This window comes from Rhopalosiphum padi, chromosome 1, assembly GCF_020882245.1.
Source record: "Rhopalosiphum padi isolate XX-2018 chromosome 1, ASM2088224v1, whole genome shotgun sequence".
Classification (NCBI taxonomy): Eukaryota; Metazoa; Arthropoda; class Insecta; order Hemiptera; family Aphididae; genus Rhopalosiphum; species Rhopalosiphum padi.
The window spans coordinates 24,212,210-24,240,023 of NC_083597.1; the positions used below are offsets into that span (position 1 = coordinate 24,212,210).

The 27,814-nt window shown below is 27.0% G+C and overlaps 5 protein-coding genes and 1 long non-coding RNA gene across 8 annotated transcripts; 3 read left to right on the plus strand and 3 right to left on the minus strand.

Annotated features, from left to right (window-relative positions):
• Positions 1-68: 68 nt before the first annotated feature.
• LOC132931849 (phosphopentomutase) lies at positions 69-3,133 on the plus strand. Its single transcript, XM_060997894.1, has 10 exons — positions 69-474; positions 550-809; positions 874-1,066; positions 1,145-1,411; positions 1,523-1,704; positions 1,776-1,959; positions 2,063-2,286; positions 2,349-2,454; positions 2,521-2,750; positions 2,811-3,133. Exons 1-10 carry the CDS (start codon positions 409-411, stop codon positions 2,911-2,913), a joined length of 1,815 nt encoding a protein of 604 aa, XP_060853877.1. The 5' UTR covers positions 69-408; the 3' UTR covers positions 2,914-3,133.
• LOC132931851 (eukaryotic translation initiation factor 3 subunit K) lies at positions 3,117-4,757 on the minus strand. The gene is made up of 4 exons (XM_060997895.1): positions 4,543-4,757; positions 4,242-4,458; positions 3,436-3,655; positions 3,117-3,361 (listed from the first exon to the last, which is right to left on the minus strand). Exons 1-4 carry the CDS (start codon positions 4,593-4,595, stop codon positions 3,204-3,206), a joined length of 648 nt encoding a protein of 215 aa, XP_060853878.1. The 5' UTR covers positions 4,596-4,757; the 3' UTR covers positions 3,117-3,203.
• A 7,846-nt stretch (positions 4,758-12,603) lies between these two features.
• On the plus strand, positions 12,604-13,394 carry LOC132931608 (uncharacterized). The gene is made up of 3 exons (XR_009662763.1): positions 12,604-12,791; positions 12,866-12,994; positions 13,069-13,394. It is a non-coding gene; the product is annotated as an uncharacterized LOC132931608 (long non-coding RNA).
• Positions 13,395-14,503: 1,109 nt separating this feature from the next.
• Positions 14,504-18,696, plus strand: LOC132930813 (metaxin-2). The gene is made up of 6 exons (XM_060996885.1): positions 14,504-14,644; positions 17,470-17,542; positions 17,598-17,845; positions 17,908-18,000; positions 18,056-18,297; positions 18,356-18,696. Exons 2-6 carry the CDS (start codon positions 17,479-17,481, stop codon positions 18,513-18,515), a joined length of 807 nt encoding a protein of 268 aa, XP_060852868.1. The 5' UTR covers positions 14,504-14,644; positions 17,470-17,478; the 3' UTR covers positions 18,516-18,696.
• On the minus strand, positions 15,122-16,704 carry LOC132930820 (hexokinase type 2-like). Its single transcript, XM_060996896.1, has 2 exons — positions 15,910-16,704; positions 15,122-15,843 (listed from the first exon to the last, which is right to left on the minus strand). Exons 1-2 carry the CDS (start codon positions 16,633-16,635, stop codon positions 15,178-15,180), a joined length of 1,392 nt encoding a protein of 463 aa, XP_060852879.1. The 5' UTR covers positions 16,636-16,704; the 3' UTR covers positions 15,122-15,177.
• Positions 18,697-18,786: 90 nt separating the features above from the next.
• On the minus strand, positions 18,787-27,226 carry LOC132930796 (menin). Of its 3 annotated transcripts, none has more exons than XM_060996864.1 (7): positions 26,417-27,226; positions 26,190-26,342; positions 25,028-25,273; positions 24,760-24,967; positions 24,396-24,681; positions 23,733-24,243; positions 18,787-19,020 (listed from the first exon to the last, which is right to left on the minus strand). In XM_060996864.1, the coding sequence occupies exons 1-6, from the start codon at positions 26,859-26,861 to the stop codon at positions 23,761-23,763; spliced, it is 1,821 nt and encodes a 606-aa protein (XP_060852847.1). In that variant the 5' UTR covers positions 26,862-27,226; the 3' UTR covers positions 18,787-19,020; positions 23,733-23,760. The 3 variants fall into 3 exon arrangements, with proteins under 3 accessions (XP_060852847.1, XP_060852854.1, XP_060852837.1); XM_060996871.1 differs by lacking the exon at positions 18,787-19,020 and adding an exon at positions 20,418-23,657; XM_060996854.1 differs by lacking the exon at positions 18,787-19,020 and having other exon boundaries at positions 20,418-24,243.
• Between the last annotated feature and the right edge of the window lie 588 nt (positions 27,227-27,814).

The following is a 27,814-nucleotide window of genomic DNA, read 5'->3' on the forward strand; positions in this document are numbered from 1 at the left end:
GACAGAATTTCTGTGTTATCAACATTGATAAAAAAAAAAACTATTGCAGTCTGTACTGTCTGTAGACTGGTTAATGGTTATTATAAAAGTCATGATTAAACTTAAGTTCGTGCGTATTTTAAAAATTACATTTATTTTATAATTATAGTAATTATTCTTCTGGTATATAAGATATAACTATATAATACAATACATTTAACACGTTCATTATATAGTTCACAGAAATCGCAAATAGTAAAAAAAAGATAATAAATTAATAAATAATATTACCAACAACCATTTCATATTCTTTATCTATACAAAGTACTAATGACACAATCAATGAATTAAAAAAAAACTTACAACAAATAGTTTAAAAGTATTATTATTTAAATTACTTCTTAAAAATTAACATAGGTAATTAACGAAATGGATACAACATTCCTGCCAGAATATTTAGAATTACTGGTGAAAAATTGGCTTTCGTGGAATCAAGTATGAGCTTTATTGTTAGAAAAGTTTTAGTGTAGAACAAATCGCTTTCTGTACTTACATAGCAGTGATTTTCAGTCACAACAATATGCTGCTGAATTAGCAGAAATACTCTTACAAAAAAATGTGGAAAAAATAAAAAATATGTTTGATGGTCGCCTGTCATTTGGAACAGCTGGCCTGAGAGCAGCAATGAGTCCTGGTTTTAAGCGGATGAATGATCTAGTGGTCGTACAATCTGCTCAAGGGCTTTTATATTACATGTTTAGTGTCTTTGGAGATTCATTAAAAACATCTGGTATTATTATTGGATATGACGGAAGATATAATAGTAGAAGGTTGTGGAACAAAATTGCATTTTTTTATAATGTGAATTTTATTAATTGTTTAAAATCATTTTAGATTTGCAGAATTGACATCACAAGTTTTCTTAAAACACTCTGTCAAAGTATATCTTATAAATGAAGTTTGTCCAACTCCATTTGTAGCTTTTGGGATAAAGTTATACAAATGTTGTGGTGGGGTAATGGTGACTGCGTCACATAATCCAAAAGAAGATAATGGTTATAAAGTATTCTGGAAAAATGGTGCTCAAGTTAGTAAGTTTTAAGGAATATTAGTGATTCCATTAATCGCCTTAATAACTTCAATAAATGTTCAAATATATTTCCAGATCATCTCTCCGGTTGATAAAAATATTGAAAAAAGTATAGCTGAACATTTAGAGCCTGAAGATGTTTGGAATACTGAAGACATTTATAATAATAATTTGTTAATAAATCCATTAATCGATTTGCAGAAACATTACAACTGTTTTATTGACAAAATGTTGTTTCCCAATTTGGATAAAAAGAAAACAAATATAATTTTTACATATACACCTATGCATGGTGTAGGCTATCCTTACATAAAAAATGTATTTGAAATTGCAAAATTCAATGTGAGTATAAATGGAGATAAACAATATTTTATTCAATGAATTTGTTATGAATATAATATTTTTATCAATTATTTGACATGGTTGCTATTATATTTGTATCACACTGTATAGCCAGTGGTAGTTGTTGAGCAACAAAAAGATCCAAACCCAGAATTTCCAACTGTTCCATTTCCGAACCCAGAAGAAGGACAAAGTGCATTAAAATTGGCAATAGAAACAGCTGAAAACAATTGTAGTCGTATTATACTTGCTAATGATCCTGATGCCGACAGATTGGCTGTGGCTGAACATCCGTATTACAAATATATAATTATTGTAAGATATTCTTAGCTAAAATGTATAATAAAGCAAATTGTATTTTTAGGATAGGTAGCGAGGGTTGGAAAATATTTACTGGAAACGAACTTGGTGCTTTATTAGGGTGGTGGGTAATACATTCATACAAAAAAATACACGGTATAACACATCCTAAATTGGTTGTACTATCAAGCACAGTGTCATCTGCAATACTTAAATCTATGGCTAAAATTGAAGGCATCAGATTTGAAGTAAGTAGTTCTGTTACTTTATATCACAAACTGATATTAATATCTTTTGTTTGATTATCTTAGTTTGTGCTCTAAGTAAGTTACAATTATTATTAACTCCTAGGAAACACTCACTGGGTTCAAGTGGATGGGTAATAGAGCTGATCAGCTTTCTGCTGAAGGATATAACGTAATTTACGCTTTCGAAGAATCTATTGGATACATGTGCAGCAGCGAGGTTTTGGATAAAGATGGAATATCTGCTGCTGTTAAAATTTCAGAACTAGCTATATATTTAGAAAAAGAAAATAATACACTATCTTCAGCTTTAGAATTTATATATAAACAGTAATGGTTTATTTCAAATTTAATATTTATTTTGTCAATAAAATTATTTTATTTTGTCTTAGATATGGTTGGCATTTATCTGTAAACTCATATTTTATATGCAACGATAGCTTGGTGATTAAGAAAATATTTGAATCGATTAGACAAAATAATAATCAGCCAAACAATGTAACAATTAATTATTTACCACTCATAATGTGTTGAAGGTTTTAATTTTTTATTTAATTTTAATAGTATCCAAAATCTATTCTTGGAGGACGATATTCAATCAAATCGGTTCGAGACATGACAACTGGATATGATTCCAGTACGATAGATCATAAACCAGTATTGTCTGTATCAACATCGTCTCAAATGATAACATTTTATTTTGATAATGGTTTAATTGCTACATTACGAACAAGCGGAACAGAGCCTAAAATAAAATATTATGCCGAATTATGCAGTGATCCTGAAAATTCTTTGTAAGTCTTAATCTTTTTACAATTTAATTAATAATGCTTATATAATTCAATTTTTTTTAGCAATGTTAACAAATTGAAAAGTGTTTTGAATGAAATGGTTGAAGGAATAATTGAAGAATTTTTAAAACCTCAAGAAAATTCTCTTATTTTACGGAATAACTAGTTGAAGATAAATAGATATTGCTCAGATTATTTTGTGTACATAGTACATTAATTTATGTTATTTAACTTATTCTTACTATATAATTTAAAATAGATTCAAGGTTGTTATAAACTTGATTTTTAGTATAATACTGATATTTTGCTAGTTATTGAATATAAGTGAATAGTAGCTATACTTAAATCATTCCAATGAAAATAATATAATCCAATTCATTAAATTATTTATTGTTATTAATGTTTATGTATGAAGTATTGGTATAAAAATGCATTTGAATTTACAACTTTTATAAATTAACGGCAACTTGCCATAACACCCAAAATATTTTCATAATCAATTTTCTCCGTAATATTTTTGGTTTTGATATTTTCGTCTTGATTAGCTACAAACACGTATTTATTATCCAGTTCCTTCCAATTGTATTTTAGTATCCAATGTTTTAAAGCAGCATCTGTTGAAGAGTATGATTATTAGTTATTAATTATTATAGTTAATTAAATTTGAATATAACTGATTATAACATACCATCAATTCCTCCCAGTAATTCCATAAGAAATTGTTTTTCAATAGATTGAAATGTTATACCAATCACATGGCACACAAACTTGCGCACAGAATCTAAAAACCCATTGACTTTAGCATACAGTTCAGGCGTGGCATGAACGTTATACCAAAATTCCTTGAAGTTGCAGTTTTCCAATAGATCAGCCAAGAACAATACTTGACTTAATGGAGCTTCTTGGCACTAAATTATTTAAGAAATCCAGTAAAATGTTTAAAGAAATTAGATAGCCAATAGATAAGAACAAAAATATATCAAATAATATAATTATATGATGTACACACTAATAATAATGCATATAAAAATATTTTTTGTATTAATTTACATATTTTTAACAAAGAAGTGATATTAAAAAAAAAAATTACTTTAAGTTATAAGTTATAACTAAATTATTGGTACTATAAAAGTTAGAAAAATGAATAGCCTATCATACTTATTTGTAGTTTATTCATAATGAATATGCATTAAGTGGTAAGCAAACACTTATTTTAATCACACTAATTTATTTATTCATTTTTTTGAAAACAATCACTGATTGCAGGGATTGTATATGCCGACAACACTAGTTTTCAACCACCACCCTATGCGGCTATGCTTTCTTTAACTGAATAGATTGGAGTATTCTATTTAGTAATTATTATTTATTAATATTAAAAAGTTAATAAAATTTAAATAAATTGCTTAACCTTAAAATCAAAAAAGCATTCTACTAACTATATCAATATAATAAAATAAAGCTACGGATGAATCTATCCAGAATATTTCTTACCAACTTTTCATTCAACAGACATTTGCACAACACGAAATCAGAATGAGGAAAGTTGGTGATCGCCTTCAACATGATTTGTACAGTGATATCCAAATTATAATCATGATGAAATTGATATATTTTGAGAACTGCAAGGTTCGCTTCTAGATCGTACGTGTTCTCTTGAGACTGTACTTCTACGTAGTGTTCAAGGGTAGACAAATGTTGGGGATTGTATCTAAAGGTGAACAATTAAATGCATGTGCAATTTTTAGACGGAAAAGTTGCGGATTTAACAATGCGCTAAAATGACTTAACATACCTTTCGATGCCCTGCAAAAGTGACGCTACCGTTTGTCTCATTGCTTCGGCCATGGTTAGTTCAATTGAAAACAAATAAAGTATTAATGTGAATACTTAATACTCAAAAGCTGGATTAAGTGATTACACAGACTAGTGGCACGCGGGCAATGGAGACTGGAAGAAGTGGTAAGTCGCGTCGTGATCGTGATCGTATGACTTTTTATTTGTGTGATTATAATTTTAGTATTATGTTCATTACCACTTACCAGTTACCAGCAAGTTCGATAAGCAAATTAAGCTACACAACCATGAAGCGGGGTAGACAACATATGCTTTAAAATATGGTACTACTCGAAGTCTCGTGCAATCAAGCAGCACTGTTGCATTTTCTTCTCCCTCGTGCTCTACCCAAATCGCTAACTTTGCAGGTGAGCGGTCACATAGATCCATCGACAGTTAGACCCCGGTGACTAACTGACGCAAGAGGATCCAATTGACGCGAGATTAAAATGACGCATAAGGATCTAATTGACGGGGGATTAAAATAATCATAAGGATTTTACAAATTAATCAATTTTGTAATTAGTATTATTAATTTTTAATTATCAATGTATTTAAATGCTTTTACGTTATTACTTATTACATCGTAGTAACACTAGTATAACAGTTGTTATCTAGCATAATCCATATAATTTTTGTTTAATAGACAATTAAAAAATATTTTCTATTATAACCTAATGTTTTAATAATACACGCATAAATTATTTCATAAATAAAGCTTTCATAATGTTAGGTCTCGTTTATACATCTAATAAAAAATTAAAATGTAGTAACTGAAGTTACTGAATATTTCACTTCTCAGTTAAAATAGCCATAACTGATGTCTGGTCACCATCTTATGTTTATTTTATATTAATCAGAATAGTACCTATATAACTATAGCTACTATTATATAATTATTATTGCTTAAAATTTTTAACTTAATTCATATTCTCACTCCCAGTCTCAGAGATTAGTCGTAAGTCCAGTGGCGCCGATCTATATTTCATGTTAGGGGAAAAAAATGCTGGTGTTAGACCCACCTACTAAAAAAATGTTTAGTTAGTTACGTTCGAATGGTACCTACTATATTTATTTCTAACTATATACATACATAGGTACTGCATAACAAACTATTTTTGATTATCACCCACCCACCCATAAATATTTCTGGGGAATTTTCCGCAGTTCATACCCGTGTTCGGCGCTACTGTAAGTACATATACCAAATTTGAATATTGACAAAACTGTATATTTTAACGAAAAATAACGATTATATAGGTATAATTATCTATTTTGTTTTAAGTTATTACAAAAATATTATTTAAAGACACCAATTCGTGTATTATTATTTAACAATAACAGAGAAATATTCAAAATATTATGTAGATTAGTTTTTAGCTGTTTATGCCATAAATTTATTAACACCTGCAGTGGCGGCTCGTCAGGGGTCTTTGAGATGGCGGACTCACCATAAAAAAAGGTAGTAAAGCAATAAAAAAGTTTGAAGAAAATTGTAGTACCTATAATTTAATATTTTTGTCTATTTGGAAAATAATTATGATGGTTTTCGATATTAATATTGATTATTGATAATATTATAATATTTTTACATTAATAATGAGAAGACGGGTGTCATTCAATAATAATACGGGCGAAAAATATCGATAACAACAACTAATTACTAATTTATGCGATGCCAATGGCAGAAACTTTGAAAGAGTCTAGTCTCAATGTCCAGAACAACATCTATACAATCTACCCCGCCTTCCGCCTTGCATATAAAATAGTACACAATTGAGTCTCTCGAACGGCAAACTCCCGAATAAATTTAAATGTCTGGCTAATAATAATATTACAACATAATAATACAGTATATAATCTATGGATATGGATCTATCATATTAATCTATAATCTATGGTAATCATTAATCATCGCTTTCGTCGGAGACGATTGACGCTTGTAATAATTTTAACGGAGAAAAAAATTGACGTACAAATCGTTAAACCGTACTTTAATATATATAATATTTTACACGCATATGCCGTTCTGTTCAGCTTATTATTTTTATGAAATATTTCAATATCTTCTATTCAAAACGTGGTAAAGACGGACGAGGAAAGGTGTTCCTGGGTCGGCGATGTGGTTACTGAACGTATGACACAACTAAGTTTCACAAAAAAAAATCGATGTTTACGTGAGTTTGATTTTCTATAATTTTGGAGCTTTAATTTACTTTTTTAGACATAAAATAAATACATATTTTTATTGCACCAGACAATCTGCTACACGCCGGGTGACGTAATATACGTATGCATATTTTATTCCCGAACGCGCGATGCATAAAATACGTGAAACCAAAAATACATAATCGTCATATTAGTATATTACCAGACCCATTTTATGTAATAATTTATATTTATATTAATTTTATAAATAGCATTTTTCATTTTTAACTGGCCGAGTACTTGACTAATATAAGTTTTTTTTTATCCCTAATAAAAATAAAAAGTTTTCTGAAAAGACAAGACGCATTAATATTTTTTTATAATTGTCTGAATTTTGAATTTTTATGACATTATTAGATATTCATTTCATATTTCTGTGAAAACTATTTCTGCTCAATCGATTTTTGTTTTTTTTGTAGTAATTTAAAAACGAATAACTGTAGTTATTTGAAAATTTCAACAAATGTTAATGTTTGCATTTCTTATACATATAATAATTTTCAAAATATTTTGACTATACACTAATAGGATAAAATAACAATAGCATAATACCATAAATAGATGCATCTATTATATATATATATATATATTAATATCGCAAATTATCTGAATACATTAACATTAGAACCTATATAAATAGTATGAGTAGGTATGTATTATTCCTAAACAGGACGGTACCGAAACGGGAATGATATAGTAACATGTGTATATAACGAGTCGAATGTGAATAACTACTTGTATTTAGAAATTAATTTTATTGATTTTGTAAGTCCTTCTTTATTATAAGTAGATCATAATCTATTAACTATTTAGTATGTAATATTAATTGAATGATTCAACTTTTAAATATTTTTAAAATTATTAATCATTTAGACATTTAGTACAGCTAACCCGTAAACTGCTGTATAGCTACTATAGTAGGTGACTACAATACTACATGTAGACTAGGTTAAGTATGTCACTATAACGAATTTGTACAATTTGAATTCAATTTTCAATGTATAATGCATTAATACATTGTGTACAATGTAAAATTATGCTGGTCGAAGATGGTCTTATTTGTTGGTGAGAAATTTTACCAAACAACTATTGAAATAATAAAATTATAATTTAAAAAAAAATTCAGGATATACAATTATTATGGTTTTACGTATGACATTAATTAGATACCAAAAGTTTCGTATGCAAGACAGCTGAAATATAAAAATGAATCCTATAATATCACAAAGAGTTCTATAAAAAAAACATATGATCTATCATATTATTATAATATTTGTCATCCATGGCAAACATCAATCGTCGTCATTTGTAGGAGACGATTAATCATTCTAATATTTTATTGAACAGTCGTCAAACAACAGCCTTCAGTACATGACAAGTGCTCTCATTTTCATAAAAAATTTCAATAATTTCATTCTAAAGCGCAATGAAGACGAATGAAGAAATAAGAGCTAGCTGTTTCTTCGGTGGCTGATGTGCACGTTTGAACTTTAATATGGCACAGCTTGATTTCGTCGAAAAGCGTCGAAGGATACTTACGTAGGTTAATTTTCCTATAATTTTAGGGTAGTAATAAATTTAGTTTTTATACTTTAAATAAATATTTATTGACTTGTATAAGCTGCCACCCCGATTACTTAGACCTATATTTTATTTCCGATAGCCGGTAACCGGCGGGTTATTGTATACGACCCGTTTTAAATTCTTAAACGATGAAATCTTTTTTTTAATATTTTATTATTTTAAAGTTCTAGATAATATTTTTTTTCATAGTAAATTATTTAAGAATATAAAATTTTTATTTTTGTCTGGTCCGCAAACTGTTTTTAATTTGTGAATATGGCATGAGAGTTCTAAAAGGTTAAAGTTAAAAAATAGCCAAGAATAAAATAAATTCATCAATTATACCTTGGATCCTGGACGTAGCACAATGAATGTATAATGATTTTAAAATTTTCTATCTGTTATAAATTCTTGTAGCAAATATGATATATTTAGTACTTTGGGTGGTTAATAGTAAAATAAAATAAAAAATTTCAGATCTTGTCATAATATCGGAAAAACTGGAATCATTACGCTATATACTTGTATAATTTCGACAAAATTAATTAATTTAATAAGTTTTAGTTCAAAAATTCTAATCATAGAATGTTGAAAATTTTACCAACAGTCTATATTATGATTTCCTATACATTGTATAATTATAAAAACATTTTAACAATTTTAAATAATTAATTTTTTTTTTTTTTTTAAGCCGATATAAATTATTGATAGCAAATATGATTTAAAATTTAATACAGTGTTCCTCATCAGCCACTAAATTACTGCAATAAAAAATGTATAGTCACGATATTATATTTTTATAAACGTTTAAAATCAAAATTTTGTCTAAATCTATACAATTTTCAAATTATTTTTTCATCAGATATTTATATATATATAATATTGTCTTTTTATATACAAATTTGATATAGTAATTCTCATTAGTTCTTTTAAATATAACAAATATAAAAGGTTTATTGAAAAGTCACATTATTTTTTACGACTGAAGTTCAATATTTTATGACTTATTGAGTATTAATTTTTCATCCCCAAAAATAACTATTTCTTGTAAAACGATTTTTATATTGTGTTATAGACTATAATACTATACATAGTTTAAAAACAAATAATCTTATACACCGATAACTTAAAGTCTTAACTAATTTTTTATGAGAGTATTTCTTATTTATGTTATTATTTTAAAAATATTTTCAAACTATATATATATATAAACAATGTTCTTTATTTCTTTATTATTACAAATTTTTAAAATTTTTAAAATGTTCAAATTATTTTTTTCATTAGTATTCATATAAATATTTTCTTTTTATATCTACAATTTTAAAATGTTTTATAGGAATTCTCATTAGTTTTTTTAATGCAAAAACAAAAATAAAATGGTCACTGGAAACTTATATTATGACTGTTTGAAGTTCAATATTATATAATTTATATATAAATTAATAAAATATGCGTCTACATCGATTACTTCATCCGGGTAGCGGATTTTTCATAAAAATGAATATATTTTATTTTAAGTTTAAAAAGTAAATTGATTAACTAAAGCATTGACTAGTGACTAGGTACTATTTGTTACAAGAAACCACAATAAACGAAATGTATGATTTTTTTCTATTATGATAGGTGTCTTCACACACAATATCTACAGACAGAGGTAATTGCATCTAATGTAATAGATAAGTAAGATTAAGTTAAAACACTGCGCGTGATTAGAATCAAAATAATGCAGAAATAATAACTTAGAAACATAACGATATAGATCATAATTCTTTTTTTTAAATACTTAAAAATATAATTATTTTTATTTAATTCACTATTTTCATAGATTAAACTAACTAATTTGTTATCATCTTCATTAGAATAAAATATTAATACTTTGCAATATCTATAAAGATTTGGTCTAGTTTATATGTTTCAATTTTACGTATGTCAAAGAGCTAAAATATAATAACAAATCCTATAAAATCACAAAGAGTTCTATAAAAAAAAAAAATTATAATATTTATCATCCGACATCCATGGCAAACGACAATCGTTGTCATTTGTAGAAGACGATTAACAATTCTAATAATTTTATTGAACAGTCGTCAAACAACAGCCTTCAGTACATGACAAGTGCTCTCATTTTCATAAAAAATTTCAATGATTTCATTCCGAAGCGTAAAGAAGACAAATGAAGAAATAAACTAGATATTTCTTAGGTGGCTGTGCACTTTGAACTTTAATTTGACACAGCTTGATTTCGCCGAAAAGCGTCGAAGGATACTTACGTAGGTTAATTTTCCTATAATTTTAGGGTAGTAATAAATTTAATTTTTATACTTTAAATAAATATTTATTGACTTGTATAAGCTGCCACCCCGATTACTTAGAACTATATTTTATTTCCGATATCCGGCAACCGGCGGGTTATTGTATACGACCCGTTTTAAATTCTTAAACGATGAAATCTTTTTTTTAATATTTTATTATTTTAAAGTTCTAGATAATATTTTTTTCATAGTAAATAATTTAAGAATATAAAATTTTTATTTTTGTCTGGTCCGCAAACTGTTTTTAATTTATGAATATGGCATGAGAGTTCTAAAAGGTTAAAGTTAAAAAATAGCCAAGAATAAAATAAATTCATCAATTATACCTTGGATCCTGGACGTAGCACAATGAATGTATAATGATTTTAAAATTTTCTATCTGTTATAAATTCTTGTAGCAAATATGATATATTTAGTACTTTGGGTGGTTAATAGTAAAATAACATAAAATTTTTTAGATCTTGTCATAATATCGGAAAAACTGGAATCATTACGCTATAACAATTTTAAATAATTAATTTTTTTTTTTTTAAGCCGATATAAATTATTGATAGCAAATATGATTTAAAATTTAATACAATGTTCCTCATCAGTTATTAAATTACTGCAATAAACAATGTATAGTCACGATATTATATTTTTATAAACGTTTAAAATCAAAATTTTGTCTAAATCTATACAATTTTTAAATTAGTCTTTCATCAGATATTTATATAATATTGTCTTTTTATATACTAATTCTCATTAGTTTTTTTTAACCTAAAACAAAAATAATATGTTTACCGGATAGTCACATTATTTTTTATGACTATTTGAAGTTCAGTATTATACCTATAACTTATTAAATGTTTATTATACACCCACCCTAAAAATAAATATTTTTTCTCAAATAATTTTTATATTTTGTTATAGTTCAAAAACGAATAATCTTAGATACTTAAAACTTTAATTAAATTCTTATGAGAGTATTTCTTACAAATTGTATTTTTTCAAAATAATTTGAAATGATGTATATTTATGATATTTTGTTATTATTTAAAACATTATTTGTAGGGACATAAAAGTTTTTTGTACATGTTATATTATACGTACACAATGAAATTTTTGACATACGTAGATTAATCTTAAGATATTATTTATTCAAATTATTTTACGAAAGGGTTGTACCTATTAACTCAAAAGTATATAACAAGAATATAATACGGTATAAATTATATTTATTATTTATACAATATTATAATAATAATTATGATAAATGCAATGTTTTCGGAAAAAATGTAGCTTGTCAAACTTTACACCAAAAATAAATATTATAATAATTGGTCTAATTTGGGTAGTAAACAGTAAAATAAAACAAAAAATTTCAGATCTTGCCATAATATCGGAAAAACAAAAAAACTGAAATAATTACGCTATATCTTTGTATAATGTCAACCCGGAGGACGATTGGCAGTATCATTAAGAAGCACATCTGAATAACTAAAATAAATGTCGCAAGGCTGTGTTTGTTTAATAATATAATTTTTTGAACAGTAGTACAGTATATTATGAATATTTACTTAAATTATATTTAATTGTTATGGTTTTTTTTTCAAATAATATACTGTATTACGGTTTTAGGTGTTCTTTTTATTTTAATAATACGTTGATAAATTACTAATTTTTTCAATTTTTTTTTCTTATCACAAAGCTAGTTCGTCTTTGTGTATGTTTAAATTTATATTTTTTTATAGTTATTGTGCTGTTTAACTTTCTTATAAAAGAGAGTGAGGAATTAAAAAGGTGGCCACCGAACAGAAAGTTAAACTACAATATACTATAATCTTCTTAGTTCTTGTTTACATTTTTAACTGATAAATTATGAATATTAATTTAAATTCAAAAATAAAAGAACACCAACATTAAACATTAAAATTTTACTATAAATTTAAATTACATTTAATCAGCACATTAGTTGAAGTTTAATAGGAACCGAACATTTGGCTGGATCATGGACTACCCACCGACGGAGAATTTGTCATTGAGCTGAAGGAAAATGTGTCAGCACTCGGCTTCGTTTCAACCCGGAGGAAGATTGGCAGCATCAATAAGAAGCTCATCTTAATGTCAACTGTCCAAAGGATTTGTTTGTATTATATTATAATTTTTAGTTTCGTAGTAGGTACAGTATACTATATATAAATATATAATATTTATTAGTGAAGAAGAATTTGTCACAAAGCTGATGGAAAATGTGTCAGCACTCGGCAGTCGGCTGTATTTCAACACGGAGGACGTCTAGCAGCAGCAAAAAGAAATTCAACTGATAATCAACTGTCCAAAGGATTTGTTCGTATTATATTATAACTTTTAGAATCGTAGTAGGTACAGTATACTATATATAATTATATAATATTTATTAGTGAAGAAGAATTTGTCACAAAGCTGATGGGAAATGTGTCGGCACTCGGCTTCGTTTCAACCCGGAGGAAGATTGGCAGCATCAAAAAGAAGCTCATCTTAATTTAGTTGTCCCCCCTTTACGCATTAGCGCTCATCTCTCATCCACTCATCCAACACGTCATTGACTACGCCGGCCGGCAACACACATATATTATACACATTACCCGTTTTATATTATATAGTATTATTAATATCCACATAGTTTAAGTTGTATATTTTTTTTTTATTATTTGAATGCATTCATATGATCAGTGGCGTATTTAGGAATTTTATGATAAGGGCAACACATATTTTGCAGCCTCCCTCCCCATTAAAAAAAATTAAAAACTTCTACGCCGCGCAATGGTGAAACTGTTAATACCATAGAATACCATGTTATATAAATACTGTATAGTATTTTATACCTCTATGGCAATGGCACACATTTGTTGTGAAAATTATTAATTATTGACGTCACTGCGCCAGTACTCATAAAGTACGAAATTCACCGTTCTGGACAACTGGACCCAAAACCCTACCTAAATACGCCCCTGCATATAATTCGTTCTCGCTTACGATGTGGATTAGGCCTACTGGGGACACCACAATAAAAAAACGCGCCTCGTGTAATACCTCATAAAGTTATTAAACAATACGGACAATGTTATTGTACGTCGTTTAATAATAAAGGTGGTGTGGAAAATTACCTAACACTGTTATTCTTATCTTATAGTTACCTTGCATACATTTTTTTTTTATTAAATACCAATTAAATAATTATTTATATCAAGAAACGAGAAATATTATAAACTTATAAATAAGTCCAATATAAATTTAACATTAAAGGAATAAGTGGCCATACAATGATTGTAAATAAGTATAGTCACCCTGTTAGGTTTATGGTTAGGTTTTAATGTACTTACCTATTATAATAAATAGGTATTTGAGCAAGTTCTTTTAAAATTTATAAATAAGTTCTACATTAACATAATCGATAATTCAAATATCGTGTATATTAGAATATAATGAAACGTTACTACTTATTTAAAACATCGAATCTAATATCATAATTAATGGAATTAGAGATTTTACTAACGCCATGTAACTTACTTATACTTCATACTATTTCATAATATTTTTAAAATTTAAATTGTTATTTAAGTTTTTTTTTTAGACAAGTTTTTTAAATTACCGCCGATGTCTGGGTACCTAAATGACGTGGGAGATTATAGTAAATAATTAATATGGAACCTAAATTTTCTTTGAGGTTCTAAATGTCCAATGGGATCCAGTTGACGTACGTGGATCTACTTGTCGCGGGATCTAGGTGATACGTAACCAACTGTGCATACCACAGTATCTGTGATAATATATATTACTATCAGATAACATATTATCAGCAAATATCATTACAGCAATCAAATTGAAAAGTTATTTGAAAATAAAATCAACAACTTGAAGTAGTCATGAAATTAATTTATTAAATTTTTCCGAACGAAATTTCTAGTGCTTATACCCTCACGTTATTCGTTTAAATTGTAATACTGTTCTTGAGTGGTAAGTATTACCATTAATAATTATAAATAGGTAGATACAATTATAGGTCATAATCATTAGTATAACTGCTGAATTCCAAAATCTATAATTTTGTTAATATACTTCGGCCTTGATTCTACTGTGTATTTATTATTTAGATCCGATATTATGAAAATAATTTATTTAAAATTAGATTACACATCTGATATTTACCTATGTTTACATTTAACAATCTATAAATGGTATAGGATAAGGATATTGGATGCTTGTTTACTAGAAATTGTTAATTATTTTTTTTTTAATTAAAAGTATGTATATATGTATTTTTTATTTTAACACTGATCCATGAGCTTTTATTGCAAGGTAACTTATTAACATTTATAGGTATAAGACCTTGGTATAACACATACTCCAATTACTAAATTTACTGCCAAATATCAGACAATTTTTAATTAGAGTTTAATTATTTATTATTTTTTATCAAATAGAAATAACAAATCAATGTATAGTTATAATTTTATTTAGATAATAACATCAAGTAATACACTTTATTATTATTGTGGACAAACTGCAGATGCTAGGATAGCTGCACCTCTTCCACTACCGTCTTCAGAAAGCATAATACCAAACTTTATACCACTATTAACTAATTCATTTATCTTGTCCACTAGCAACTGATGATAAAACGGATGATATCTGTACACTGATCCATCCACTCCAATTATTACATCTTTTTCATTCATCTTATTCAATATGGCTGTTAGTCCAGCAGCAACTAAATACGCAGATCTTCTCGAAATGCACTCTGCTGCATATCTAACATTCATACAGTCACCATCTGTAGGATTGACCACACCAATTCCTTGAAGGAACTTTCTAGTGGCTGTATAAGTTCCAGGTGGGTCATTCTCAATTAGGGATATCACATCACTAGTTAATGATTGAGGAGCATTAAGCATTGATGGTTTTTTGCCATCAAATATTAATTCATTTTCAATCATTTCTAATAATACTAATCTTAACAATTCTCCAAGGTAGCGTCCAGATATCATTTTTTCAAAAATTTGTTGCCCACGATTTTCAGAAATTTCATCAACAGATTTATCATATTTAGTATGAAAATCTTCAAGTTCATTATTATCTCCAAATGCACCCCATTCAAGATTGATAATCATTTCATCTTTTGTTTGTTCGCCATTAAACAGCTTGATATTTTTTACCTAAAAATACAAATTTCACTAAACTTAGCTGTTAGAAATATAAATACTTTAGTTTTTCAAATTTACTTTTTCTAAGTAACAACAATTACAGCCTGTACCAATAATCAAACCTATTTTGGTTTTCGGATTTAACCAAGCACAGGACATCAAAGTGCCCACAGTGTCATTTAAAATTGCACAAATGTTTATTTTTAAGTCTGGAATATTGTTTATTGACTTTGTCAACAGCTCTACTACATCTTGGCCAACTACACCTTCACATGTATAACCTTTTGTCCATCTTACAAGGTCTCCTTTGTTAATACTTGATTGTGACATTGGGAAACTAAACGTAAAACCTAAAGGCAATACGGTATTGTCCTTTAATCCTTCTGCGTCCACAAAATCATTCAAACAATTAGCTATATAATCAAACAATTTTGTTCCTGATCCATTCATCAACTCCTTAGAACATTCATATACCTTCTGATTCATTTTGAAGTATTTATTTTCCCCTAATTCTAGATCGAGTACTCGAAAATTTGAACCACCCAAATCTAGAGCTAAGTATTTTCCACTTTCATTACCAGTAGGCATGTCTTGGACATATGTTTGCCAACATTTGATTGTTGCTTTTGAATGTTTTTCTTTATCGAGACCTTCATCAATGCAGGAACTAATTCGGTTCATAAATTCTCGTAGTTTGTTATTTGGCAATACAAAGTTTCTGCATAAACGTCTGACTCTAACATGATTCCTCCATGTTCTTAAGTTATTCAGATGTCCTTTACAACTTTGTCTCAAGTCTGACATTTTTATGAGTTATGTTAGTTTTTCTAATTAAAATAATGATATTCTATATATTATTTGTAGCAATCTTCATGAACTATATTTTAAATGTTTATTTTATATTATAAAGGTATTTTGTTTATACTTACACTATTTATATTAGCCAACAATTATTTTTGTAAAAAATAATTTTCATAATGTTGTTTAATCTTCAATTAATAGTAATTAATTTATTATACAGGTACTTATTTTCTTTAAAATAATATTATAATTTTTATTCTTAATCGTCTATGAATTTAAGACTAAATTAATAATATTTTAAAACCATTAAGTTTAATATAATATTGGTTATTAAATTAGGTAGTCGTGTATTATAAATTATAATACCTAGTACCTACCGTAAATGTCATCTACCAAAAACATTGTATTCTACCCAATAGCGGTTATACATGATGTTTAAGGGGGGGGGGGTCAAAAATAAAACTAACCTTCCTCCACCCCATAGTATTAATATATATATAGTATATACTATATACATATAAAATATTACCTGTGGTTAAAACGGAAAAATATTTTTCTATCAAATCATAAAGTTTGAAAATTTGTAGATATGTAGGAATTGTTGGGTTAGCGATATACTAAATTTAAAAAAACCAAAGTCCAAGGGGGGTGATTCACCTATCGCCCCCCCTTTAACTGCCACTGATTCTACCTACTAATTAATTACAATTTATTAAACAAAAACTTACTTGATGTGTATTGCTGATGATTATCATTGTAAAGTATTTTTAAAAAAAGCACCTCAAATTGTTGGTTATTTTTCACTTATAGCTCATTATATTTATATATGTTTATTAGTAATTGACAATGGCAGATTTCAAAACGTCATCAAGTATATTAACAAAAGAATGTTTAAGAACACAAATCTGTGGTAAATATTTTTTTATTTTATACTTTTATCTTGTATTTAACACATTATTTCACAGGTGAAGGTGAGTGGCCAAAAAATACAGTATTATACCAGCCCTATGAAACAGAACAAATCCTATTACCTGACAATTCAAAATGTTTATCAGTTAAAACATTTTTAAAAATGGCTGGATTGGAATTCATTGTGGAAGCAAGAGAAAATGCCGAATATATGTCACCACATCGAGGTAAAGTGCCTTTTATTAAAGCAGGCCAGTTTTTAGTTGCTGACTTTGAACCAATCGTCAATTTTGCCCAATCTAAAGTGAGATTAAATATTACTACAAAATATTAAATTAAATTAAATGTTAATACATTTATATTTAGGGCTATTCTCTATCTACACATTTAGATGAAGCACAAAAGTGGGATCTTAGAGTTTATATGGCTCTAGTAAATAATGTTCTTTTAAATGCTGAGGTTTGTTTGCATCATATTATTTTTGAAACATTTGTATAATTTTAGTTATATTTAGATTTATGTAGCATGGAACCACGAGCTTACTTATAAAGAACTCACTAAGCCAAGATACAGTTCTGTTTATCCTTTTCCATTGAACCACTGGGCTACATATTATAAACGGCGTGAAATGTTATCACATTTAGATGTATTAGGTTGGAAAAAAAAATCTTTGGATGAAGTATTTAAGGAAGTGGAAAAAATATGCGAGTCATTGTCAAATTTTTTGGCAGACAAGAAATATTTTTTTGGAGAAAAGTATATTATTAACTATTTAAGTATGAAATATTTATTTTATTGATGAAATATTTTTCAGGCCAACTGAATTAGATGCTTTAGTATTTGGTCATTTATTTTCCATTATAACGACACCACTATTAAACAATCGTTTTGCTGCAACTGTCAGAGCTTATGATAATCTAGTTCAGTTATGTGTACACATTGAAACAGAATTTTATCAGTCTAGAATTCTATGATAAAAATAATTGTTTTATTTGATTGAATATTAGTATTAGTATTAAAAACTAATAATTTTACTATTATTATTTAACTATACTAAAATGAGAAAAATACAATATTAATTGAACTGTTATATAGAAATATTTGATGTAATTTAAATATGCTAAGAAGTGTTAATAAAATAAATTATAAAACATATTACATTTGTTATTACAATTTTAAAAATATATTTACCTTTTTATACTTAGGATAGGTACATATTTGGAATAAAATAAAAATATGTTCAACTTAAAAGCATTTCATAAATTTTATTTTATCAAGAACAGATATAATTAATGTTATTTAACAATAATAATAAAACAAACAGTAAAGCAAAAAAATAAAATACAATCAAATGATGGAGAACAATAAATTGAAGTAAATATACCCAATCCTAAATAAATATAGACAAGATTTTTCATAACAAATATTCATAATAACTCGCTTAACGTTTCCATATAATACTGAAAACTTAACCAAATACTGAAACAAAGTTATACATGAAAATAAAATATTTTCAAAAGCAACATAATATCATCATTTTTAATATATCATGAATGAAAATTAAAAATTGTAAAATTAATCAAAATTAAATTAAATATTAATAGGTAGTTATTATAAATAATAGGGTATTTAACATTGTGATGTGTATAAATAAACATAAAAAAGTTACATATATTTCAACGTATAATATATAAAACATTGTTATTATTGTTACCTGTACTGTAATATTTTTATATAGTTATTCTATAATGTTACCTAAACCTTGGTTTAATAGAAATAAAAATGTGTAATAGACAATTTTTATCAACTTAATATTTTAAATAATTTAATACTTACAAATTATATATTTTTAATTATATTAGGAAGACAATTAAAATATTGAATGCTGTTAACAATCACAACTAAAACTTATTTTTATTTTAATTATTCAATAAAATATGTTATAAAAAAATACTGTACAATATGCTGTATATGTGTTAAATAACAGACAGTAGTTAATCGAGAATAAAATAAATATTGTGAATGTTTCATTTTTATATAAATAAATCAATACTTTTTAAAATTTAAAGGAAGGGTTATTAAATATGTTTTATGATGCATACTATAGACATATTATTTCAAGTAATGTTGGTTAAAAAAAAATGCATTTTATGATATGAAGAACCTTACATTTTATAATTATAAATTTTACTATTTTTTTATGTTCAATAAATTAACTTAAAAAAGTTAAATTTTTACTTTTAAAGTAGATAAGTTTTAAGTGAATTCAAATTTTCAATGAATAATTACATAAGAAGTTATTTATAGAAAAAACATTGTCTATGTGGTTTTCCCGTAACATCATGGAATATATTTTTGTTTACATCTTGCAATATTTATAATTGTATTTTATTATTATTATTTTTTAAGTAACATCAATTTCTGTAACAAGACACACAGTAGTTTTATAACCAAGACGCGATTAGATAAAATATAATTTACTTTTTAGGAGTATATCAGCACAAGTATTTTAAAGGTTTTAAAACTAATTTAAAAGACATTTTAGAAAAATATCAAAAGTAGGTTAATACTATTTAAAAATGATTTATAAGAGTTTTCCCATGTCAGTACTACTCTTGGTTGTTACATGATTATAAAATCATATAAAAAATCAATTTTAAAAATAAAAACATTTTCAAATAGATTTATCACTATACATAGTTTAGTATAAAGTTTACAAATATTGCAAGGACCAACAATATAATCAACAAACTATTTAAGATAATACTTATAGTACATTTTTAGAGATAACTTTCATTAAATTATGAAATCTAAACAATATTAATGATAAAGATATGCGTTCCTAATTAACTATATAAAATAATCAAAATCAAAACTTAGTTCAAATACTATTTAATTTTTGAATCTGCATCCAATATTAATTATTTTACAATTATATATTAATACAGCTCAATGATAATAATTTATTAAATACAACACTATCATCATCATTATTATTATTTTAATGGTAAAAATTGTAAATGAATCACATAGAACATAGAAAATCACTAGATTTTAATAACTATTGTCCTGAAATAAAACATTTGAAAATATTTAACAATTTTTTTAGTTAATGTAATGATAACATTTTCACAAATATTGGTAAACAAAAAAATTGGGACGTAAGTTAAATATTAATTGCAAGGACTAGGTTCAAAATTTCATCATACAAAAATATATGTATTTAAAATTAAGTATTATCGTTAAAAAATAAACAAGTTAAAACATAACAATGATATGCCAAACAATAGACAATAAACAAAGTATTGAGGAGTGTAACATTGTCATTAAAGAATTTAAAATAATTTCAATAATCTTCAAGCGTAAAAAAAAGCAAGAAAATTGTTTGAATTGTTGGTATAATAAAATAAAAAATAAAACTAGAATGTCCAGATTGTAAGAGGATTCCATAGAGGAGCGATTTTTTTGAATACGATAATCATGCTTCAGCCATAATTCTTATAAAATAGAAGTAAAATACAGGTGATTGATTGAAGAATAATTAAATTAAATTGTTTATGCTGCAGGGTTTAGATCTATTATATTAGATTTTCTAGATTTTCTGTTTATTGAGTGAATAGTAATATAAACAATTTAGCTCTGATTTGTTTAATTTTTAAGTATACTTAAAAGTCAGTTTTTTTTTTATCTTCTAAGAAATGTCCAGTGTAAAAAGAAATTTTTTAGTAAAAAAATTTGAAAAAAAAAAGAAATTTGTACAACCACAGGACACTCCTTAAATGTTATAAAAATTTAAATAATTTATAATATTGGGTATAATTATAAGTATACTTAAAAGTTCCAAAAATTCATATTTTGAATAAATTTCTTTATTGGAAGAAAATATGGGGGTGAGTATGGTTAATGCTTGACATATAATATAAAATATTATTGATTATTTATCATAGCTTTAAATTGTTATTCCTATATTATTAGATATTATATTAGATTTGGATAAATAGTACTAGCAAATTTTTTTAATTTCAAATCGCCCCTCTTCACCCCCCACAATAGTTGAATGATAAAATCCCCTGGTTACTAGTTTGAGATTTAAGAAATTACAGGCTAATTATTACTGAAATATGCTAGTTTGACTAGTTCCTATTAACTTAAAAAACTATTAAATAATTAATAAACAAAAATATTTACGATCAAGATTATTTTTTAAGTATAACTATAACAGTAAGAAATAAGAAATAAACAATAAAGATAAAAATAAGAATTATTTAACAAAAAAGGTTTTAAAGATAAAAAGTCAAAATGAGAAGATATTGTATATAATTACATTTGGGCAAAGAATAATATGAAGGACAATGTAAAAATATTTATAAATACAAATTATAAAATGGTTATGTCATTATCACAGGTTACTAAACCCTTACAAACATATAATCCATCCATTAATTAAGGATCACATTAAGATTGCTCATAAGTCATAAGCATAACTATATAACAGTTATGTCAAATTTTCAGTATAGTAAATTCAAAACTTTATTCAAACCCTGTAATATTAATACTAATTTGGGATTTGGAATGATTAAAATTACTTTTTGTAATTATGCACATTAAGTACCTATATTCATAGACGCAACTATTTAAATATCAAACAAAGAAGCATTTACAATGATTTTTTTTAGAATACTAAAATTTGATTATTTATTAATACATTTTATTAAGGCCGTTAAGGCTTAGATAAGTTTAGAGCAGTCAAAGAAGTTTCTTAGTTATGCCTATGACTATATTTATAAATAACTATACTATACAAATCGGAACTTATTGGCAAGTAAACACAAACAACAATAGTTTCATAAAAATGGTAAATTAATATATTTATAATTTAATACTATAAGGTTTTCAAACTTCTGTACTCAGATAAATACAACAGTGGATAAATAATAATGAATAATTTATCATTAAGTAATTATTATGGTAATTAGAAGTCAAGTTACTTTAATCTTTAAAAACTTAATTAATTAAAGTTTTTATTGACTTTTCTTTTTTACTATACTAAATTGTAGGATAAGTATTATAATAAAATAGTATTTATCTTGTATAGTTAAATTAAATATATTATTTATAAGATTTTATTTAAAGTATTAAATATTATTACACTTCATGCCCATTTCTGTAGTTGAAAATTATTCAGTTTCAAGATACTATAATATTTTAGATGTAATTATAATTTTTAAATGGTGACTTAGTCACAACTCGTAAAGCTATTTTAATAGAAGTATACAATGTGAAAATGTAGAAGTGGTAATAAGTAGCGCAACCAGAAATTTTTAATGAGGGTATCTGATAGAATTAAGTATTATTGATTTAAAATTAATATATATATATATATATATATATATATATATTATATGTACATAACCTATTTTAATGATTATTATTAAATCAATAAAACAATATTAGAATAAAAATAATTTTTTTATCTAATTCTTTTATCAGAGCTTTATAAATTATAAGGTATATTATATTTTATAATCAATGATAATAACATTAGAATTATGTAAACTATGAAAATATTGCAATCTATTTACTAGAAGAAAAAAATTATAGTAAACATCTTTGTTTCTATTTATTCTAAATTCTAATTTATTTCAATTTCAAAAAGAGATTTTTGCATCTCTTCCTACATTTTTTTAATTAAATCATTAAAAAAAAAATATCATTATTCCTTGGTTGCACTACTCTATAGTTTGTATACAATACTAATACTAGTACTGTTTATACCTTAAGCTTAAAATTTTGTCATGCAAAATATAAAATTAAATTTTAAATCACAACAATTTAGGATATTACTAATTTTAAGTATAGTATTATGTTTATATTAATATATTTTTTTATGGTAACACTAATTAATCACTTTGTCAAATCCAACATTTTATCATTAACAACTAATTTTTCTGTTAAATTATTAACATTATTATTATTTATTATTAAAATTTTTAATATTATTAATACCTATGTTTTTTCAAATATATATTTATATATTATAGATTAAGTATCTTAAATAAGAGATTCCTAATAAAATACTGAGCTAAACTATGAGTCATTGCACAGAATTTAAACTCCTAAAATAAAAGTAACATAATGATTATCTTTCAATGTAAAATAAATTATTTTTTGAAAGAAAAAATTGCACTTACATTTAATGCATTTATAGTATACATTTAATTAGTTGTTATTTCTTCTACTGCGCCTGGATATAGGTTCTGCAGTATCTCTAGGTGCATGACGTTTTCCACCTTGTGACTGAGCACTCATTTGTAGACTAATTGCCTGTGTATTCAATTTTTTTGCAATTAGTAGATCTTTCATACTTCTCATCTTTTTACTTTTCAACACAATTTTAGTTTCAGATTCATCATCTTTTATTGTTGTTTCTAAAATAGGTGTTTGAGGTGTAGTAGTAGGAGTAGGTAATGAATCAGAACTACCTACAAAAGGTTCTCCACCACCTTGCAATAAGAACTCTCGATTCAATATTCGTTCACTACAAGCTGCAGTTAGTGCTTCAATGCCAGGATGGAGTTCTGATTTAGTTTCTTCGTCTGTACCAGGTATAGTATTTAAAATTTCTTTAGGTAGTAGACGATTATTATTATTCATGTTATTATCATGATAATCTTGTATTAAACCACTATCATTTTCAGAATCCTAAAACCATTAAAATAAAATTGAATATGAAATATATAAATATATTCCTAATTAAAAGTACAGAAAAACTTTTTCAGAACACATTTTTTTAATGTAATTCTGTTGTTACAAAATAATTATAATTTAAATAACTTAGGAACAAGATATCTTACTTTTGGTTCTAATATGATAAGTCTTGTTCTCACACTATCATCAAACTTAGAAATAGAATTTATAAAATGTTTTGCCCATTTAATATGTAATACTGGCGTGGTTCCATCTTCTTCCCAAAGACAAAGACCATCATAAATTAATAACACATAAGCATAACATTGTGGATTATTCAATATTGATCGACTTTTGCCACATGTCATTTCTTTCAATGAGTATGGTATTAATTCATAAGCAATATCCATCATTTCTTTATATAACTCTTCATCATCTTTACTAAAACTATATCTGAAATATTATCATTAAAAAATCAACTGAATTAATCAAATATTAAGGAAATAATAATATATTTGTAATTTATCTTACTTGCTTATAACTTGACTAGCGTTGGCCCAACTTGCAAAAGCGTCTTTAATCATATTGTGTCTGTAGAAATATCCACCTTGGTAAGTATATGGATAGACAAACATATCACTATAGTATATACGAGCAGCTGATATAGCTTCTTCAAATAAGGCTGTACAATGAGGTCTTCCAGGTGTTGAATTTAACTCTTCCAGATCACCCAAGTTACCTGAGAAACAGTAATTTATATGTTAAATCATATAACAATAAATTCAAAAATTTTAATTACCTAAAGCAAGTGGAAATTTTGATAAGTGTCCTTCATCATAAAGAAGCCACAAAAGATGTTTTTGAAGAGTAGCAACTTCCAAAGCATCATTAGATTGATTAATACTTGGGTTAATAGAACTAACTAATGCTGATACTTCCATATGCCTATTACAAACTACAGGATGACCATTAACATATAGCCACGATCTATGACCGGGTCCTGAATCTTTAATTTTTTGTCCACGTTTATCTTCATTTCCCTTTCCTGAAATAAAATAACTAGTCAAATTATTTATACTCTACGTTAAGAAATGCATAATATGATTCTAAAAGTTAAATTAAAAAAGTCTAAATAGAATAGTTTGTACAACTTTCTGACTAACTAGTATACTGTAACTATAAATAAAGTCAACACAATAGCGCAGGTCATTTATATAATCATACATACAAAGAAATGAGTAGTTGCTACTAAATCGGCTAAACATGGCGTTATCATAAGTAAGCCAAAATGATGATTAACAATTTTTAACTTATAGATATCCATAAAAATATGATAATGAAAAGCATTACAGAACTTTATTTTAAGCTTATAATTTTAAATTAAATGTTCATTCATGCTAAGAAGACATTTTTAATTACTTTTACTAATACAAATTATTGGTCATTAAGAGGACGCTATACCAGCATGTGTTGTCTCTGTCTTATACACGCGTAACATAGTTAAAAACTGTTTTGTGCGGGACAACTTTACTTCCTCGATATTTATATCAAAATTAATAAAATTTTAAATCGCATTGAGAAGAACTTAACCTGTGTTGTAGTGTTTTAATTTTTTTGATAGTGCTAACCAATAATTTTTAATAATTAAATGAAAAAACCTAAAGTTCTCAAACCAATAACTTTAATTGCACTCATGTTATCAAAAAAATTAAAACACTACGTCACAGGTAAAGTTCTTCCCAATGAGATTTATAATTTTGGTTGTTTTGATTAAAATATCGAGGGAGTAAAGTTGTCCCGCGCAAAACAGTTTTTAACTATGTTACGCGTGTATAAGACAGAGACAACACATGCGGGTATAGCGTCCTCTTAATGTTTATAGTTTTATACTAGAGAATAATATGAAGAAATAATGTTTCTTAAGATAAATAAATTGAGTATTGGTTTAATAAAAAAATTACCATGCCATGTAACCTCTGCGTTTTCACTACCATCTGGACCAAATACAACCCATGCGTGGTCTTCAGACAAAGCTAAATGAACATCATTGTAACCAAGTATTTGACAAGCAGCTACTACAGCAAACGCAACACCAAAACAGTCCAATTTTGAACCTAAACAAAAAATTTTACATGATAACATAGGTATATGTTGGGTATAGTGTCTGTTTTAAAAGATTTTCACTCACCGGTCAAATAGCTATACATGCTTTGCAAGTGCGCTCTGTCCTTATAGTAACTTCTAGTCAGCGTGTTCCATATGACATCAGAAACCCTTTTCACAAGTTCTCGGCTGGCGTGTCCGTCCCGTTCACCAAAATGTAGTGGGTCAACGCTGCTTTTGATGACTGAGTAGAATTTTGTGTACAGTGCTTCTACAATGTGCAATTCAACGTCGGGCAGTCTCAGTGGTACCTGATCAAAGTCAAAGTTTGTTTCTGCCGTCGCGGCGACTGGCTCTTCGGTGGTCGGTCGGACGCAAGTCATTGTGTTCTCGATGGCGCCAGCCACCAGCGACAGCAGCAACAGGTCGGGTTCTTTTTTTTCCAGTTCTCTGCGGAACACGTCCACTACAGCGGGTACGTCGCGGATTGGAAACAACTCGGCGTGCTCTTTGAATACCTTTAGGGACATAATAACCGCCTGTACCTACCCTAAAAGGTGCACCCGCAGGACTGCAACTATCAATGCTCTTGATGTAGACCGGCGACCGCGTCGTGAACACGAAAAACATTCACCCGAGGTCGACTGCAGCGCGTCTCCAGTATGACCGTTAAAAAGTGTTGCGGCGTTTCGTATTGTTACGGACGGTCGTGTCGCGTCGTTTCGTGTTTTGTTGTTTTTTTTTTTTATTTGTTTACTTTACCGCGTTGTAATCTCGGAGTTCGGATCATGCGAATCTGAATATGCCGAGCTGCCGCCGGACCAACGTTTTCGGGCGGATCGGTGTTGCGAATCGGTTGCCCTGCTGCCGGCGTCGCCGGTGCGCACAGGTCGTCATGGACCGTACGATTGGTACGTTAGTACGAATTTGTTGTTTCTGTTATAATAATAATAACATAATAGTGTTGATACCACCGTTAGTCCATGATAGTACTTGTGACGTAACGGTGACGTATTTAAATTCATAATAGTCAGTACTCCGTCGTGAGCGGAGCGGTGTGAATTGTGTGATATAAAAATGCAATGTACACTGTAAACACTAGAGTAAAAGTAATGAAGACCGTAATATCGTATGGTAACGAGACGTGTTCTTTGTTTTTTGGTCGATAATAATAATAGGTAGCAGCTGTATACATACATAGGTATTAGGTAGTATAGTCGCTGTACTAAGCTCGTTAATTAATAATTCATAACGTGGCCCCAACAAACGCGATTCGTGTAGGCGTTTACGGCATGTACACTGATTATAGCAGCTGTGCATGGTGTATGGAATGTATACAAAACTGAAGGAAAAATATAAAAAAAAAAAAAATGATTAAAAGAACTTTTTAAATATTCAAATTTTAATTTACCGGAATTCTATATTTTTATGTCAATTTTATAATCTTAAAAAAATTTACCCTGCATATTTTACCTTTTACCTA

Excerpts from the sequence above, each read along its gene's own strand:
- LOC132930796 (XM_060996864.1), bottom strand. The coding sequence starts at position 26,861 with ATGTCCCTAAAGGTATTCAAAGAGCACGCCGAGTTGTTTCCAATCCGC. Across the intron at positions 25,274-26,189 it reads CGCAGAGGTTACATGGCATG|GAAAGGGAAATGAAGATAAA; the intron begins GTAATTTTTTTA and ends ATTTTATTTCAG. Across the intron at positions 24,682-24,759 it reads GCTAGTCAAGTTATAAGCAA|ATATAGTTTTAGTAAAGATG; the intron begins GTAAGATAAATT and ends ATAATATTTCAG.
- LOC132931851 (XM_060997895.1), bottom strand. The coding sequence starts at position 4,595 with ATGGCCGAAGCAATGAGACAAACGGTAGCGTCACTTTTGCAGGGCATC. Across the intron at positions 4,459-4,542 it reads CTTTTGCAGGGCATCGAAAG|ATACAATCCCCAACATTTGT; the intron begins GTATGTTAAGTC and ends GTTCACCTTTAG. Across the intron at positions 3,656-4,241 it reads GTCTGTTGAATGAAAAGTTG|TGCCAAGAAGCTCCATTAAG; the intron begins GTAAGAAATATT and ends TAAATAATTTAG.
- LOC132931849 (XM_060997894.1), top strand. The coding sequence starts at position 409 with ATGGATACAACATTCCTGCCAGAATATTTAGAATTACTGGTGAAAAAT. Across the intron at positions 1,412-1,522 it reads TTGAAATTGCAAAATTCAAT|CCAGTGGTAGTTGTTGAGCA; the intron begins GTGAGTATAAAT and ends CACACTGTATAG. Across the intron at positions 2,751-2,810 it reads AGTGATCCTGAAAATTCTTT|CAATGTTAACAAATTGAAAA; the intron begins GTAAGTCTTAAT and ends AATTTTTTTTAG.
- LOC132930820 (XM_060996896.1), bottom strand. The coding sequence starts at position 16,635 with ATGTCAGACTTGAGACAAAGTTGTAAAGGACATCTGAATAACTTAAGA. Across the intron at positions 15,844-15,909 it reads ATTGTTGTTACTTAGAAAAA|GTAAAAAATATCAAGCTGTT; the intron begins GTAAATTTGAAA and ends TTGTATTTTTAG.
- LOC132930813 (XM_060996885.1), top strand. The coding sequence starts at position 17,479 with ATGGCAGATTTCAAAACGTCATCAAGTATATTAACAAAAGAATGTTTA. Across the intron at positions 17,543-17,597 it reads TTTAAGAACACAAATCTGTG|GTGAAGGTGAGTGGCCAAAA; the intron begins GTAAATATTTTT and ends ATTATTTCACAG. Across the intron at positions 17,846-17,907 it reads TCAATTTTGCCCAATCTAAA|GGCTATTCTCTATCTACACA; the intron begins GTGAGATTAAAT and ends ATTTATATTTAG.